The sequence below is a fragment of the Carlito syrichta genome, unplaced genomic scaffold (genome assembly GCF_000164805.1).
Source record: "Carlito syrichta isolate Samal-C Ts95f unplaced genomic scaffold, Tarsius_syrichta-2.0.1 Scaffold302231, whole genome shotgun sequence".
Lineage (NCBI taxonomy): Eukaryota > Metazoa > Chordata > Mammalia > Primates > Tarsiidae > Carlito > Carlito syrichta.
The window spans coordinates 801,314-817,675 of NW_007246327.1; the positions used below are offsets into that span (position 1 = coordinate 801,314).

The 16,362-nt window shown below is 38.2% G+C and overlaps 1 protein-coding gene across 7 annotated transcripts in view; it reads left to right on the forward strand.

Annotated features, from left to right (window-relative positions):
* The window catches only part of LOC103258466 (ankyrin repeat and KH domain-containing protein 1), a 125,880-nt gene that overhangs the window by 37,097 nt on the left and 72,421 nt on the right, over positions 1-16,362 (forward strand). For all 7 annotated transcript variants that reach the window (XM_008056130.2, XM_021711398.1, XM_021711399.1 and 4 more), the window contains exons 4-8: positions 349-496; positions 1,212-1,359; positions 7,266-7,499; positions 10,532-10,626; positions 15,879-16,116. In XM_008056130.2, the coding sequence (XP_008054321.1) occupies positions 349-496; positions 1,212-1,359; positions 7,266-7,499; positions 10,532-10,626; positions 15,879-16,116 (863 nt within the window). The remainder of the gene's footprint in view (positions 1-348; positions 497-1,211; positions 1,360-7,265; positions 7,500-10,531; positions 10,627-15,878; positions 16,117-16,362) is intronic.

The following is a 16,362-nucleotide window of genomic DNA, read 5'->3' on the forward strand; positions in this document are numbered from 1 at the left end:
GTAGAGATGAGGTCTCGCCAAGTTACCCAGGCAGGTCTCGAACCCGCGGGCTCAGGCAGTTCACTCACCTCGGCCTCCCAAGGCATGGGATTACAGGCTGAGCCACCGAGCCCTGCTATGACACCTATTTTCAAATTCATTTTCTGGCTTTCTGACTTGGTTGATATTCACAAATAATTAAAATTACAAACATGATGCTCAGCAAGTAAGATGTTCATGTAATTTTTCTTTCTCTTTCTATATTAACATTTTTCTTTGTATGACTAACTCTTCAAATTTAGTGTAATCTATTATCATAGGACCCTGAGCTTTCTGTAACTGTTTATTGTTGCATGGTTTTGTTTTTAGTCGCAGTCTGGCAGAAGCTTGTTCTGATGGTGATGTCAATGCTGTTCGTAAATTGCTAGATGAAGGCAGAAGTGTAAATGAACATACAGAAGAAGGAGAAAGCCTACTGTGTTTGGCTTGCTCAGCAGGGTATTATGAATTAGCACAAGTAAGCAGAAATAATCTTTAGTGATTACAGTTGTGGAAAGGTTTTGAGATTTATTTATTTTTGTCATTCTTAAAAGGAATTATAATTAAAGGCCAAGTTATTTTCCCTCCACTTCCCTTTTTGGCAATAGATAAAATAGATACACATTTTGTTTTGTTGCTTGTGTGTACAACTAAGAATGTTTTTTTTTTTTTGCCACTTTCTCAAGGTAATCCTAATGAAATAAGAAACAAATAATGGCCATATTTTAAGCTTGTTTTTAGAAATAATATACATCTGTAATGGAAAGTAGTTATTATTTTCATTGTATTTAGATTACCCCAATTCTTTTTAGTTTTTTTTCCTTCTATGTTACTGCAATATTGGGAATTAACCTTGTTTTTTTACCATTTTCTGTCTCGTGTGTATAGTTGCTGCTCTCTCACTAGATAAACCCAAACATAATACAAATTCTTTGATAAGAGTAACCACATTTTATAACAGGATATCTAGCATTACTACCTTCTTTATTTAAAAATTAACATATAATATTGTAAAATATAGTGTCTAACCTGATATTTTGAGTAGTGAAAACTAGCATATTTTACCAAAAAGATGATTATTGATTTTTCCTCACCCTTAGTCTAAAAGAATATCTTCATAGATTCAGCATATTCACTAGAAATACATTTAATAGTAAGAATTGAACATTTCTCTGTGTGTATGTGTTTTAAAGGTATTGCTTGCTATGCACGCTAATGTTGAAGATAGAGGGAATAAAGGAGACATAACTCCCCTGATGGCAGCTTCCAGTGGAGGTTACTTAGATATTGTGAAATTATTACTTCTTCATGATGCAGATGTCAACTCCCAGTCTGCAACAGGTATGTAGAGAATATGTTAATTTGGGGAAAAATTGACATAATTAATTGTAACCTGAGAGATAAAGAAAATTGTATTTCTGGGGAAAACCAGTGTAAACCTACAGAAAAGTCTTAGCCATTTTATAGAATCTCTGCATAAAATACAAGTTAATCTTATGTCTTCAAGTCTTTAAAAGAAACTTAGATTTTGTTTGGTCAAGATTGACAGTTTTTGTGATATATAGTCAATGGAATATTATTTAAACCTAAAAAAGGAGGAGATCCTGCCATCTGCCACAACATGGATGGACCTGGAGGATATCGTGCTGAGTGAAATAAGCCAGACATAGAAAAGTATTGCATCATCTAACTTATATATGTAATCTTTTTTTTTTAAAGGTCAAATATATGGAGATAGAAAATAAGACATTAGTAGCCGGGCTCGGTGGCTCAGCCTGTAATCCCACGCTTTGGGAGGCTGAGGTGAGTGAATTGCCTGAGCCTGCGGGTTCGAGACCCGCCTGGGCAACTTGGCGAGACCTCATCTCCACAATAAATCAAAAATTAGCCGGGCGTGGTAGCGCGCGCCTGTAGTTTCAGCTACTTGGAAGGCTGAGGCGGAAGTTTCGCCGGAGCCCGGCAGGTTGAGGCTGCAGTGGCCAGGAGCAGCCACTGCACTCCAGTCTGGGTGACAGAGTGAGACTCCAATCCTCCCCCCCCGAAAAAAAAAAAATACGACATTGGTTATGAGGGTCGGGTTGGGGGAGGAAATGAGATGTAGGTCAAAGGATATAAGATAGCAAATGTGTAGGATGAGCAAGTTGAAAAATCTAATATGCAACATGAGGATTATAGTTAATAATAGTGTATTGTGTTTAGGATTTTTGCTAAAAGTAGATTATAGCTGCTCTTACCACATGGGGAAAACCTGGGTAACAATGTGAGATGACGAGTATGTTAATTTTTTCTATTATAGTAACCATGCTACTATACAAAGGAGGACCCCAAAAAACCCAGAATTTATTTATCAAAAATTGTGTATTTATTCTTACATGTTTAAACTTCGGTTTCCTTCAAAGTACACTCAGTTTGATGCAATACAGCTATCAAGATGCTTTTTCCACTGTTCAATACAGTTTCTGAACCCATCAATTCTGAGGCTGTTTAAAACAAGGAGGGACCCGAGAAAACCAGAACTATCTTTCAGAGGATGGGTCACTTGTAGTACAGGCTTCCCCTGCTAGGTAACTTCTGGGAACCCTTTGGCATCAGTGTATACCAGCTAGCACATTGTGAGAAGCAGCGTTCAGTTTCAGTGAATTTCTTTTGGAGATGCTTTTAACATATTTGCCCATTTCATGATGGATGATTTATGAGCACACCTGCCCATATCGCACTGAATATTCAGCAATGTTTGACCAAAATCAGCATGACCCTCATCCCCACCCTCCCTATTCACCCAATCTTGCTTTGAGCATTTTTTTTTTTTTTTTTTGCTTCTCTGCATGAAAAAAGTCCTCAAAGGGAAGTATTTTGCCGGTATGGAAGAGATGAAACAAAAAAATGGCAGAATCATTATGAGGGAGTACCCCCCCAAAAACGCTGAATTTATTTATAAGAAATTATTTATTCTTACATGTTTAAACTTCAGTCACCTTCAAAGTACTCTCCGATGCAATACACCTATTGAGATACCTTTGCCACTGTTCAAAATAGTTTTTGAACTTGTCAGTTTTTATGCTTTTTAGTGCTTCTGCTGTTTTTTGTTTTACCTCTTCTATGTTGGCAAAAAGTTTCCCTTTGAGGACTTTTTTAATCTGGGGAAACAAGAAAAGATGCCCAGGGTGAGTTCAGGTTCTTAGCAAGGGTAGGCACAGGGGTCATGTTGTTGTTGGTCAAAATCTGCTGAATACTCAGTGTGGTGTGGGCAGGTGCATTGTCATGGTAGAAGAATCAGTCACCTGTTTATCACAGAAAAATTCACTGAAGCCCAATGCAGCCACTCACAATAGTGCTAGCTGGTACACTGATGCTGATGGGTTCCTAGAATACTTGTCTAGCAGGGGAAGCCTGTACTATAAGGGGTCCTCCATCCAAAAGATAATTCTGTTTTTTGGGGGGTGGGAGGGTCTTCCTCCATATGGGTGATAGCAGCCCTGGTCATGTCTTGAGTTATAGGTGTAGATTTAGTGGTGAGTTTCCTTGAATTTGATTTATGTGCCAGTGAGGCAACCATATGGTTAAAAAGTTTTTTAATAATGTGAAAGTCCATCTGTTTACCATTAGGTAAATATTAAATGTAGCCTAATTTATTTTTAAAATGAACAAAACTCCCTAGAAGGATTGGAGGTCATTTTACTGACCACTTTGTCTTTGTTATAGTAATATTAATTTGCACGATGCCTGAGAGTGTTGAACAGTTGAATTGTGAACACATTGGATTTTGAAATGATAGCTTTTTTTTTACTATATCTTTAAAACAATCTTCTTCAGTTTCCTACTGTTGGATTGTTAAACCACCTTTTCATCCCCTTTAATAATAAAAATCCACGAAACAATATCAGGAAATAAGTTATAGTCTAAGATATAATGATCTTTTAAGAAAGTGTTTCTCTTAGCTGGGCCAAGTAGCTCATGCCTATAATACCAGCACTTTGGGAGGCGGAGGCGAGAGGATTGTCTGAACCCAGGGGTTCAAGACCAACCTAGGTAACATTGCAAGACTTCATCCCTACAATAAATAAAACAGTTAGCCAGGCCTGGTGGTTTGTGCTTGTAGTTCCAGCTATTTGGAGGCCTGAGGTGGGAGGATTGCCTGAGCCCAGAAGGTCAAGGCAGCAGTGACTGTGAGCATGCCACTGCATTCCAGCCTGGGTGACAGAATGAGACTCCAACTCAAAAAAAAAGAAAGAAAGAAAATGTTTCTCTTGAAGGAGTTATCCTGAGGAGAATATATACCTGTCTTGTTGGGTCATATTGTAAATGTGGATTAAAAAATATGTGTCAGGAAAAAAGGTACCTAAAATAGTGAATTGACTTAGGAATAAATTTATGAAGGAAGAGTAAAAGAAAATTAAGAAATGACTATACACAGAAAATGTTGTGTTTCTAAGTTGTACAGTATTGAAAGGAAAAGTAATTTTGAAAATTATATTAGAATATTTTAGATTTAAAAAAAATACTGGATGTGGTGGCTCACGCCTCTAATCCCAGCACTTTAGGAAGTCAAGATGGGAGAATTGTTTGAGTTCAAGAGTTTGAGACCAAAGAAGGCAACATAGCAAGACCTTGTCTCTACAAAAAAAAAAAGTAAAGAATTAGCTGGGTGTGGTGTTACGTGCCTGTAGTCCCAGCTACTTGGGTGGCTGAGGCAGAAGGATTGCCTGAACCCAGGAGGTTGATGATATGATGAGCCGTGAGCATGCCATTGCACTCCAGCCTAGGTGACAGGCTTAAAAATTAAAAAAAAATATTGAAGTGATTTTTCAGATAAGACTTAATCTTAGTTGATAAGCTGAGAAATTATGAAGAGGTAAAATGACCTGTGTAAAATAAACCCTTTTCAGAATATATTTTTGTTCTTCAGCAAATATTTAAAATATTAAGGAAATTATAAAAGTTTGTAGTATTAGAGGGCATATATGTGGTATTGAAGAATAATACAGACTCACTTAAAGCTTGCCAAATATATTTTACATATTCGGCTTAATTGGTTCAAAATGTATTTTAAAAAAATTTCCTGCTCTGTGATTGGTCAATTGGAGATATATTAAGTATAATCTGTCTTCAAGTAGGTTACTGGTAGGTCAGGGACAATACCAAATAACCTCTATAAAACAACACGATTATTCAATGGAATAGCAAGTACTTAAGTGCATGGCAATACTGGAGATAGCTGAAAAGCCTTTGCTATTGTTGCTACTGCTGCTGCTACTACAGCCACCACTATCACTACCCTCTAAGCTATCCCTGATGTTTCACTATTTTTTAAATATGAAATTTAAGTATAGAATAAGAGCACTAAAGCCAGCGCGGTGACTCAAGTCTGTAATTTCAGCACTTTGTGAGGCCGAGGCAAGAGGATTGCCTGAGCTCAGGGGTTCGGGCAACTTGGTGAGACCTATTCTCTACAATAAATAAAAAAATTAGCTGAATGTGGTGGTATGCACCTGTAGTTCCAGCTACTTGGAAAGCTGAGGCAGAAGGATCACCTGAGCCCAGCGGACCTAGGCTGCAGTGACCGTGAGTGTGCCATTGCTCTCCAGCTACTTAGGAGGCTGAGGCAGGAGGATCACTTGAGCCCAGGAGTTTGAGGCTGTGATGACTGATTGTGCTACTGCACTCCAGCCTAGGTGACAAAGTGAGAACCCCAACTCAGAAAAAAAGATAGTACACAGATAAAAGGGGAGTCAATCTAAAGTTGGAATAGGTAGGGGATTAGATTCTGGGCCCTAGGCCTCTTTGTCTCCTATTCTGAAGTTCTTTGAAACACAGTTTGGAAACTATCAGGTTGTTCCCAGCACCTTTATTTTTAAAAGGGAGGTAAACATTTTGAGAGAGGAAGGGGCTTGTCTAAGATCAAGTTTATGTATTTATTTATCTTAGCTGAAATGGGTACACTATGTAGAAGAAAGGGGCTGTTATGTCCCATGCAATAAGCATATACTCCTTGGTGGGCTTCTTAGTACACCCTTCGTATGGCCATTTCAAACACTTTTCTCAAACTACCTACCTCTCCCCACTTCCACTGATTGCCTTAACTCATACTAATGGGGAAAACAGAAATTTCCAGGAGGAAATTTCTTTATCTTCCCACCATTAAGTTCCTAATTGAATTTATTTTTAAATTATTTATTTAATTCATTTTGTTAGTAAGCTTCACCTACTGACTGCATGTCATAATCACTTACAGAGCTCATTAAAAATATAGGTTCCTAGCCGGGCTCGGTGGCTCAACCTGTAATCCCGTGCCTTGGGAGGCTGAGATGAGTGGATTGCCTGAGCCCTAGGGTTCGAGAGCCGCCTGAGCAACTTGGTGCGACCTCATCTCTACAATAAATCAAAAAATTAGCCGGGCGTGGTAGCGCGCACATGTAATTCCAACTACTTGGAAGGCTGAGGCGGAAGGATCGCCGGAGCCCAGCAGGTCGAGGCTGCGGTGGCCGGGAGCGGCCACTGCACACTGCACTTTAGTCTGGGCAACAGAGTGAGACTCCAACTCAAAAAAAAAAAAAAAAAAAAAATATATATATATATATTCCTAGGAATCTTTCTTCAGTACTCCAAAGCAGTCAGTCTAGGGAGAGATCAGGGTTTAAAATCATAGCCCACTGTTGCTCTGTGAGGGAATGTGCTCACATTCTAGTCACCTGCTTTGCTTATGCTTTTTGTGTGACACCAGATACCCTTCTCTACTTACAAGAATCCTATTAACTTTTGAGGTCCAGTCTAAATGTAGCTGCTGCTTCTTTTTTAAAAAACAGTAAAACCTTCCAGCTTTATAGAGATACAATTTATGTACCATAACATTCACTTGTTTTAAGCATACAATAATTATTTTTAGGAAATTTTGTAGGTTGTTACAGTCATCAGTACTATCTAATTCTAGGATATTTCCATCACCAAAAAAAGATTCCTGTCACCTCAGTCTCAGACAACTACTAGTTAATCTGCTTTCTGTCTCTATAGATTTACTTTTTCTGGACATATTATTATATTATGTAGTTTTTTGTATTGGGCTTTTAAGAAAATCTTTTAATTAGTAAGAAAATTAAGGTGAGCTTCTAGCCAAAGTAAACAGAAAAACTTGAAAAGGTAATTGTAGTAGTTTGTGTAAGGTAATTGAAAAGCTATACCTAGAGTTGTAGCATAATTGCAATTGTATCTGTTATGTCATAATTTATATATTTCTTTTTGTTCTTTGTTAGGAAATACTGCACTAACTTATGCCTGTGCTGGAGGATTTGTTGACATTGTGAAAGTTCTGCTTAATGAAGGTGCAAATATAGAAGATCATAATGAAAATGGACATACCCCCTTAATGGAAGCAGCCAGTGCAGGTCATGTGGAAGTTGCGAGAGTTCTTCTAGATCATGGTGCAGGCATCAACACTCATTCTAATGAGTTCAAAGAAAGTGCTCTTACACTTGCATGCTACAAAGGTACTTAATATATGTGTGAAGAGTTATAATTTTTTTATTAACAAGTTTGAATATTTGAGTATTAGGTATTTGAGTTAACTTTATGTTGCTTATGTTTTCTCTGGTATAAAATTATCTAGTTTATAAGAGATTATATAGGAAGTCTATTTAAGCTTTGTATTTCCTATAGTGTAGTTTTCCAGTGTTATGTTTCTTTATTATTTTAATTGAGATTTATTCAATTAACTACCTAGTCAGCCAAACCGCTTAGCTCAGATTTAGAGGGTTACCATTGTTTAGTAACTTTTGTTTTATATGATTTTTCCAGTGTTTATTTTTTAAAAATACAACCTGAAATAATAATATATACTTGATATAGAAAATATGAAAAACACAGAATAACACCAAAAAATTTTTTTGTTGTTGGTTTTTTTTTTTTTGAGTTGGAATCTCATTCTGTCACCCTGGCTGAAGTGCAGTGGCACCTCATGGCCACCCCAGCGTGGACCTGCTGGGCTCTGGTGATCCTTCTGCCTCAGCCTTCCAAGTAGCCAGAACTATAGGCGTGTGCTACCATGCCTGGCTAATTTTTTATTTTACATTAGAGACGAGGTTTCACCAAGTTGCCCAGGCTGGTCTTGAACCCGCAGGCTCAGGCAATCCACTTGCCTTGCCCTCCCAAAGTGCTGGGATTATAGGCTGAGCCACTGATCCTGGTCAAAAATGTTTGTTTTTTGAGTTGGAGTCTCACTCTGTCACCTAGGCTGGAGTGCAGTGACATGCTCACGGCTACCATAGCCTCGACCTGCTGGGCTAAGGGTATTCTTCCACTTCAGCCTTTCAAGTAGCTGGAACTAGGTGTATGCTACCATACCCTTCTAATTTTTTGGTTTATTGTAGAGATGAGGTCTCGCCAAGTTGCCTAGGCTGGTTTCCAACCCCTGAGTTCAGGCAGTCCTCTCACCTCCACCTCCCAAAATGTGATTATAGGCATGAGCCACCACACCTGGCCTGAAAAAAATTTTTAAATGATGTGTAATGCTACTATCTAAAGATAAAAGAGCATGTAAACAATATTTTAGTATATACACCTCCAGTGTGTTTTTAAGTATGTTTTCAAATAAGTATATATATATATTTAAACAAAATAATTACACTGTAACACTGTTTTATAATCTACTTATTTTATTTAGCAATGTATTGTGTACATTCTTCCATCTCAGTAAATATTCTTACAACACAACTTGTGATGATCATGTACTATTTCACTATTTCAGTTATGATTAGAGTTAGCTGCCTGTGTCACAAAAACTAGATCAATAATGATTTAAACAAAAGAACAGTCCAAGGGTAAACCATTTTGGGCTGGTGTGGTAGTTCCGTTGTCATCAAGATCTAAGAATTCTCTTTTTCTGCTCCGCTTTCCTAGTGTGTGGTTTTTATTCTAAGGTTATGTATAAACCAAGATAGTAGCTAGGGTCCCCGCAATCCATATTCTAGGAATGATTAAGAGGGCAAGGACAAAATAGGAGGTGCCTTCCTATTTAGTAAGCTCTTTTTAAAGAGTCTTCCTAGAAGTTCCTCCTCATAACTCCCACTTGGATTGCACTGACTACACGTAGTTTCAAAGGAGGCAGAGAAATGTAGTCTTTTAGTCAGGCATGTTGCCACCCAGATAAAATTGGAATTCTGTTTATCAGAAAGAATAAGAGAATAGATATTGGGTAGGGAGCTAACAGTCTCTGCCAAATACGTCAGACAGATGCACCATAATTGCCTGTTGTTGGAGACTTGAATTGTTCCCAGTTTCTCACTGTTATTTATTTATTTGTTTGTTTGTTTGTTTGTTTATTTATTTATTTATTTGAGTTGGAGTCTCACTCTGTAACCCAGGCTGGAGTGCAGTATCATGCTCACGGCCACGCCAGCATCAACCTGCTGGGCTCAGGCGATCCTCCTACCTCAGCCTTCCAAGTAGCTGGAACTACAGGCGCGTGTACCACACCCGACTAATTTTTTGATTTATGGTAGAGGTGAGGTCTTGCCAAGTTGCCCAGGCTGTTGTGGAACCCATGGACTCAGGCAGTCCCCTCACCTCAGCTTCCCAAAGTGCTGGGATTACAGGTTTGAGCCACTGCGCCTGGCATCTCACTATTTTTACGAACACAGTGATGACATCCTTGCGCAGACATTTTTGCCTAATTTCTGATTATTTCCTTAGGATAAATTCCTGGAAGTGTAATTGCTGGGTCAATGGGTAAGGACATTTTTAAGGCTTTTGATACATATTGCCAGATTGCCTTCTAGAAAGATTGAACCAATTTACACTCACCATCAGTATTTGAGAGCAGTCTTTACCATACCCTACACCCTCACCAATACTGGTTATTATCATTCTTTTTAATATTTGCCATTTGATAGTAAAAGAAATGTTATCTCATTTTAATTTGCTTTTCTTTAATAGAAGGGTTTAATTTAAAATCTTTTTCATCAGTTTAATATTCATTTACATTTCTTTTTCAACTTGCCATTTCATATTCTTCAGTTATTTTTCTACTGGAGTGTTTGTCTTTTTATTATTGACTGTTAAGGTTTTTGTATGTTAAATGTATCTCAAGAGGATTGGAATTATTTTAAATGTAGTTTTCTTTGCCTGCTCATTTCCACAGTGAGTTTATGGTTATTTTAAAGCTGTTATTTTGGAAAATATGATTCAAAGATACTTTACTTGACTTTCTATTTGATCTCAGTGTTTTGATTTGATAAATAATTTATGTAGACTAAATCAAGGAAAAAGGAATATTGTTTTATTTAACTTTAATTATGTGCTTTGGATTAATTCAGTTTTTAAAACCTAGATAATAAGACCTTGATGAGAACCTATTCATTTCTTTGAATTGGCATCGTAAAACTGTTACTGATTTGTTTATTGAATGCAAAACAAGTTCTCATAATTTTTTGTATACACATCTGAAAGAAAAAGATTCCGCATTTTGATATTTGAGTGTTAAACTGATAGTCAATTCTTTTAAAATTTGTGTTCTTTTTTCAAGGCCATTTGGATATGGTTCGCTTTCTACTTGAAGCTGGTGCAGATCAAGAGCACAAAACAGATGAGATGCACACGGCCTTAATGGAAGCTTGCATGGTAATTTAAAATGTCATTCACTTGAGATTTTATGGGAAGGAAAGGTCTTATGTCTTCAAGTCTTTGAGAATTATTTATTGGTGTTTGGTTTGTATACTATCTTAACCCACTTTTAAATTGAACACAGTGCTTAAATATAGGTGCTTTTGGAAGAAAACAGCAATGTATAATCCTCTTAATTTTGGAAACAGTAGCTGTATTTCTAGTGTTTTTATAGCTTAATATTAAAATCTTATATAGCAAATTGACCTCCAAATATATTGACTCATATATTCTATAGATAACTGAATAACTTAACTGTTTCTTTGAGTATAATCTAGAATTGTATTTATTTTTTATTTTATTTTTTAGAGACAGGGTCTTGCCTGTCACCCAGGCTGAAGTATAACAGCATGACCACAGTTTACTGTGACCTTGAACTCCTCGGCTCAAGTGATCCTCTCGAGAAGTACTTGGAACTATAGGCATGTGCCACCATGCTTAGCTGATTTTTTTTTTATTTTTAATTTTTGTAGAGATGGGGTCTGGCTATGTTGCCCAGTTTGGTATTGAACTCCTGGCCTCAAGTTATCCTGCCTTGACCTCCCAAACTTCTGGGATTACAGCTATGAGCCACCATACCTAGTCTAGAATTGTATTTTTAATTTAAACATTTTGTATCAAAGAGAATAATTACCTTTAATACTGTTAATCCAGAAATCCTTTTTCTACTTCTGTAAACATGTAGATATTATGCATATATGCATATCTATAAAGAGCATACCGAACACAAAGAAATAGAAAGCATTCTTGAGAAGTTTTAAAGTCAGATTTAATGACAAGAAAATTATGTGGAAGTACAAATATTTTTTGTGATGTGATTAAGTAAACTCATCGTAACCTATGTTTCTATTTTGTTGACTGTTATTGTGTAACAAATCACTCAAAACATAGTGGTTTAATACACTGGCTACCTATTATCTCTCTGACTCTGTGGGTTGGTTGGGTGGTTCTGTATGTCTCTGTTGATGGGGAATTTTTTCATGTACCTGCCAGCAGCTGAGTAGAATTTCTAAGATGACTTAACCCACATGTCTGGCACCTTTATGAGGAAGGCTGGAAGGCTGGGACTTCTCTTGCTATGAGTAATTTCTCCATTGTGCGTTCTGGAGTTCTTTAAAGGTAGCTAGATTCCAAAGATAAGCTCCTAAGAGATAGCGTGAGAGCTGGCACCATATCATTTCTGCCAAATTCTATGGAATAAAGCAGTCATGGGTTAGCCCACATTCTGAGCAGAGGATGTGAATTTTTAATGATGGGGTATAATAAAGAATTTGCAGTCATCTTTGTACAACTCCTAAGACATTTTGTTACTTTTTCTTAATATAAGAAATTCTCAAGCCACAGCTGTAATGCTATATATCTGAATGAGGTGTCCTTGTTTCTTTGTTCTACTGAGGGCATAATTATATTTCAAGGTAATCAGTAGAGTACATTGTAGGAAAAAGTCTGAGCTAACAATCTGTACAAACGGAATAGCTATCAGAGGATTTAATGATTTGTTTTAGTGATTCTCCTGAATAACTGTTTGACTGCAGAGCACATTGGGAATTTATTTTTAAAACACTTCTTTCTCAAGCTCCTAGAAGTGATGGATAAAATGTAATACTTTAAAATTGGGGCCAGGCATGGTGGCTCACGCCTATAATCCCAGCACTTTGGTAAACTGAGGTGAAGGGATGCTTCAGCCCAGGAGTTCAAGACCAGCCTAGGCAACATAGCAAGACCTCATTTCTACAAAAATAAAAAATTAGCTGGGTATGGTGGCATGCACCTGTCGTGCCAGCTATTCAGGAGCCTGGGGTGGAAGGATTGCCTAAGCCCAGAAGGTTGAGGCTGCAGTGAGTTTGATTGTGCCACTGTATCTGTTGGGGTGATAGAGTGAGACCCCAACTCAACAAATGAGTAAATAAGCAATAAAATAAAATTTGGTATCATTTACATATAGTAAACTGCCACATATTAAGTGTATAGCTTGAAATTTCACACACACACACACACGCACACACATATACACATACACGCCCATGTAACAACCAGATCAAGATACAGGATCCCAGAAGGCTCATGTATGCCTCTTCCCAAGACCTTATTCAGCCACTGAGCCCAGCCTGTATATTCTTTTTCTTTTGAGTTGAAGTCTCACTCCTTTGCCCAGGCTGGAGTGCAGTGGCACACTCATGGCCACCCCAGCGTCTACCTGCTGGACTCCGGTGATCCTTCTGCCTCAGCCTTCCAAGTAGCCAGAATTACAGGTACACGCTACCATGCCTGGCTAATTATTTATTGTAGAGATGAGATCTCACCAAGTTGCCTGGGCTGGTCTTGAACCCACAGGCTCAGGCAATCCACTCACCTTGGCTTCCCAAAGTGCTGGGATTGCAGACTTGAGCCACCGAGCCTGGCCTCTTGTATATTCTTTTTTTTTATTATTTTGAGTTAGAGTCTCACTCTGTCCCCCAGACTGGAGTGCAGTGGCTGCTGCTGGCCACCGCAGCCTCGACCTGCTGGGCTCCGGCTATCCTTCCGCCTCAGCCTTCTGAGTAGCTGGAACTACAGGTGTGTGCTACCATGTCCGGCTAATTTTTGATTTATTGTAGAGATGAGGTCTCGTCAAGTTGCCCAAGCGGGTCTCGAACCTGCGGGCTCAGGCAATCCACTCACCTTGGCCTCCTGAAGTGCTGGGATTACAGGCTGAGCCACCAAGCCCGGCCTCTTGTATATTCTTATATGTATATTTGCTGATACAAGTGATCATTTTTGTTGTGTATATATCTAGGAGTAAAATTGCTATTTTTAAGTTTCCAAATGTGCAAAGATTTACCTGTTATTTTTCTGATAATGATTTCTGGTTTGATTATGTTGTGATCAGAAAACACACTTTGTATTATTTCAGTTTTGAAATATCTTTTGAGATTTGTTTTTTGGCCAGGATGTAGATACATTTTCTGTGGACATTTGAGAAGAATGTGTATTTTGCTGTTATTGGGTGGAGTGTTCTTTTTGTTTTTGAGTTGGAGTCTCACTCTGTCGCCCAGACTGGAGTGTAGTGGCCACTCTCGGCCACCGCAGCCTCGACCTGCTGGGCTCCGGCAATCCTTCACCTCAGCCTTCCGAGTAGCTGGAATTACAGGCATGCACTACCACGCCTGGCTGATTTTTCGATTTATTGTAGAGATGAGATCTCGCTGCCCAGGCAGGTCTCGAACCCGCGGGCTCAGGCAATCCACTCACCTCAGCCTCCCAAAGGCACGGGATTACAGGCTGAGCCACTGAGCCCGGCTGACATGGTGTTTTATATTCTGATTCCATGTTGAAATATATTTTTTCATTTTTTCCCCTTTATTTTCTTTAATATATTATTAAGAGCTTTTAGGTCTTTTTCTGTAACTCCTATATTTGATTCACTCCTGGGATTTGTTTTATTGATTATATTTTGATTATAAGTCTCCTTTTCCCTTTCTCTTATAATATGTCTAGTAATTTTTATTATAAGCTATACATTGTGGGTGATACCTTTTAGAGACTCTGGATTATGCTGTCCTCCTTTTTAACACTGTTAAATTTTGTTCTAGCAAGTATTTGAGCTATCAGTGGATCACTTGGATCCTGTTCAGGCTTTGTTTTGGCTTTACTCTTGCTATCTCCTAGACTGTGTTTCTTAGTTCTTGGGGATGGCCTTCTGTCATCTCAGTGGAGAGCCTGGGATATTCCTCAAAGTCTGTTCATTCTGGCTGAGCCAGAATTCCCAAGGCTTCCAACCTTTCAGTAGCTGTCTCTGCTAGGAATCCTGGAGTCTCATTCTTGGCATGCTCTACTTAGGAGTTGCCCAAGTATCTGAAGATAATTTTATGTAAATCTTTTTGGGACTTTGTGTTTTCTTTTCTCTGGAACCCTGTCTCCATTCCCCAGTGCCTTACTTTGTTTATTTTGCCCAGTAAATTGTTCATTCTCTGTTTAGACTCTGTTTCCCTTGACTTAGGGAAGGGAAATAAGTTTGGAAGATGTATACAGGGAGAAGCCTCGAGTGAATGTATGGTTCAACTTGCATGTTCCTTTTTTTCAGTGATCACAGCCCTATCTTATTTTCTGTCCAGTGCCTCTAACCAGTTTTTTTGAAATTTCCAGCTTTTATAGTTATGATAGAAGAGTAAGTCCAAGTTTGGCTACTCCTCCATGGCTAAGTGCCTAGTGCAATTCCTCTCTTAATATGTATACTCAAGATATGTTAGCAGAATCTATTTTTGAAAACGTTCAAAAATTCAAGTAAGATAATTTATTGAAAACTAGAGAGGCTAGGCACAATAGCAGTTCTCTGATCTGCAGCCATTTATAAATCCTTATTTTCTCTTCAATTAGATAAGTATTTCAGACTGGGCAGCTGAGACAGAGGGATCACCTAAAGCCCGAAGGTTGAGGCTGTGGTGATCTGTGATTATGCCACTGCAAGAACCTGAGACAGAGTGAGACCCTGACTTAAAAAAAAAGAATTTAAAATTAAGGAAAGATATTTATGGTGATAGAGGGATAGGATGGATACCCTCCATAAGTGTATTTTATTGTTAATTGCCATACTATCTATAGGCCCATGGTAAAATTATTTACAAATGAATAAAATTTTTGTTTTACATCTTTGTGAAATTCTTTGCCTCATTGCAACAAGCTGTTGTGATGAGAAAAAGTATAGGATAGTATCAATCCACAGAGGTTTATCTTGATGCCATAATCCCAAGTGGTAATGACTTCATGGAATATGTTTTGGTATTTTTTTTTGCCAAGACTTTTTTCTAAAATAGATCGAATACAGTTTGTATACTTGAACATGACACCCAAGTTTGAGGGTATATTTGGCCTGGCAATAGTATATTATTTTGAGGTACCGTTGAGTATGGGTTTAACAGTTTTTTGAACTTTAAAAAAATGCAAAAATTCAAAATTATTTGGAATTGTGAGTGTATGTCACCAAGTCTGATACTTTTGGAGAATTTTGGGCTTGCTTAAAAGTAAGGTTAAATAATTTAGAAATTATTTTAAATTGATACTAATGAACTTTAGATAAAGTTCAGGTGAGTGAGATGATATATTTGACATCTAAGCTAAATCTTCTAATCTCTTTTTTTCTTTTTTTTCCCAACCTCTTCTCCCACTTAAAATAAAACCCCTCAAAACAAAAAAATTTCTCTTCTTTTGGCTTTACTTCTGAAAATCTGCAGGATGGACATGTAGAGGTGGCACGTTTGCTTTTGGATAGTGGTGCTCAAGTGAACATGCCTGCAGATTCGTTTGAATCTCCATTGACACTAGCTGCCTGTGGAGGACATGTTGAATTAGCAGCTCTACTTATTGAAAGGGGAGCAAATCTTGAAGAAGTTAATGATGAAGGATATACTCCCTTGATGGAAGCTGCTCGGGAAGGACATGAGGAGATGGTAGCACTACTCTTAGCACAAGGTAAAGCAATTTTACTTCATTTTTGTTTTCTTGGTTTTTTTTGAGTCAGAGTCTTACTCTGTCGCCCAGGCTGGAGTGCAGTGGCACACTCATGGGCACCCCAGCATCGACCTGCTGGGCTCAGGCAATCCTTCCGCCTCAGCCTGTTGCTAATTTTTTGATGTATTGCCTGGGCTGATCTCGAACCCCTGGGCTCAGGCAATCCTCTTGCCCCGGCCTCCCAAAGTGCTGGGATTACAGACTTGA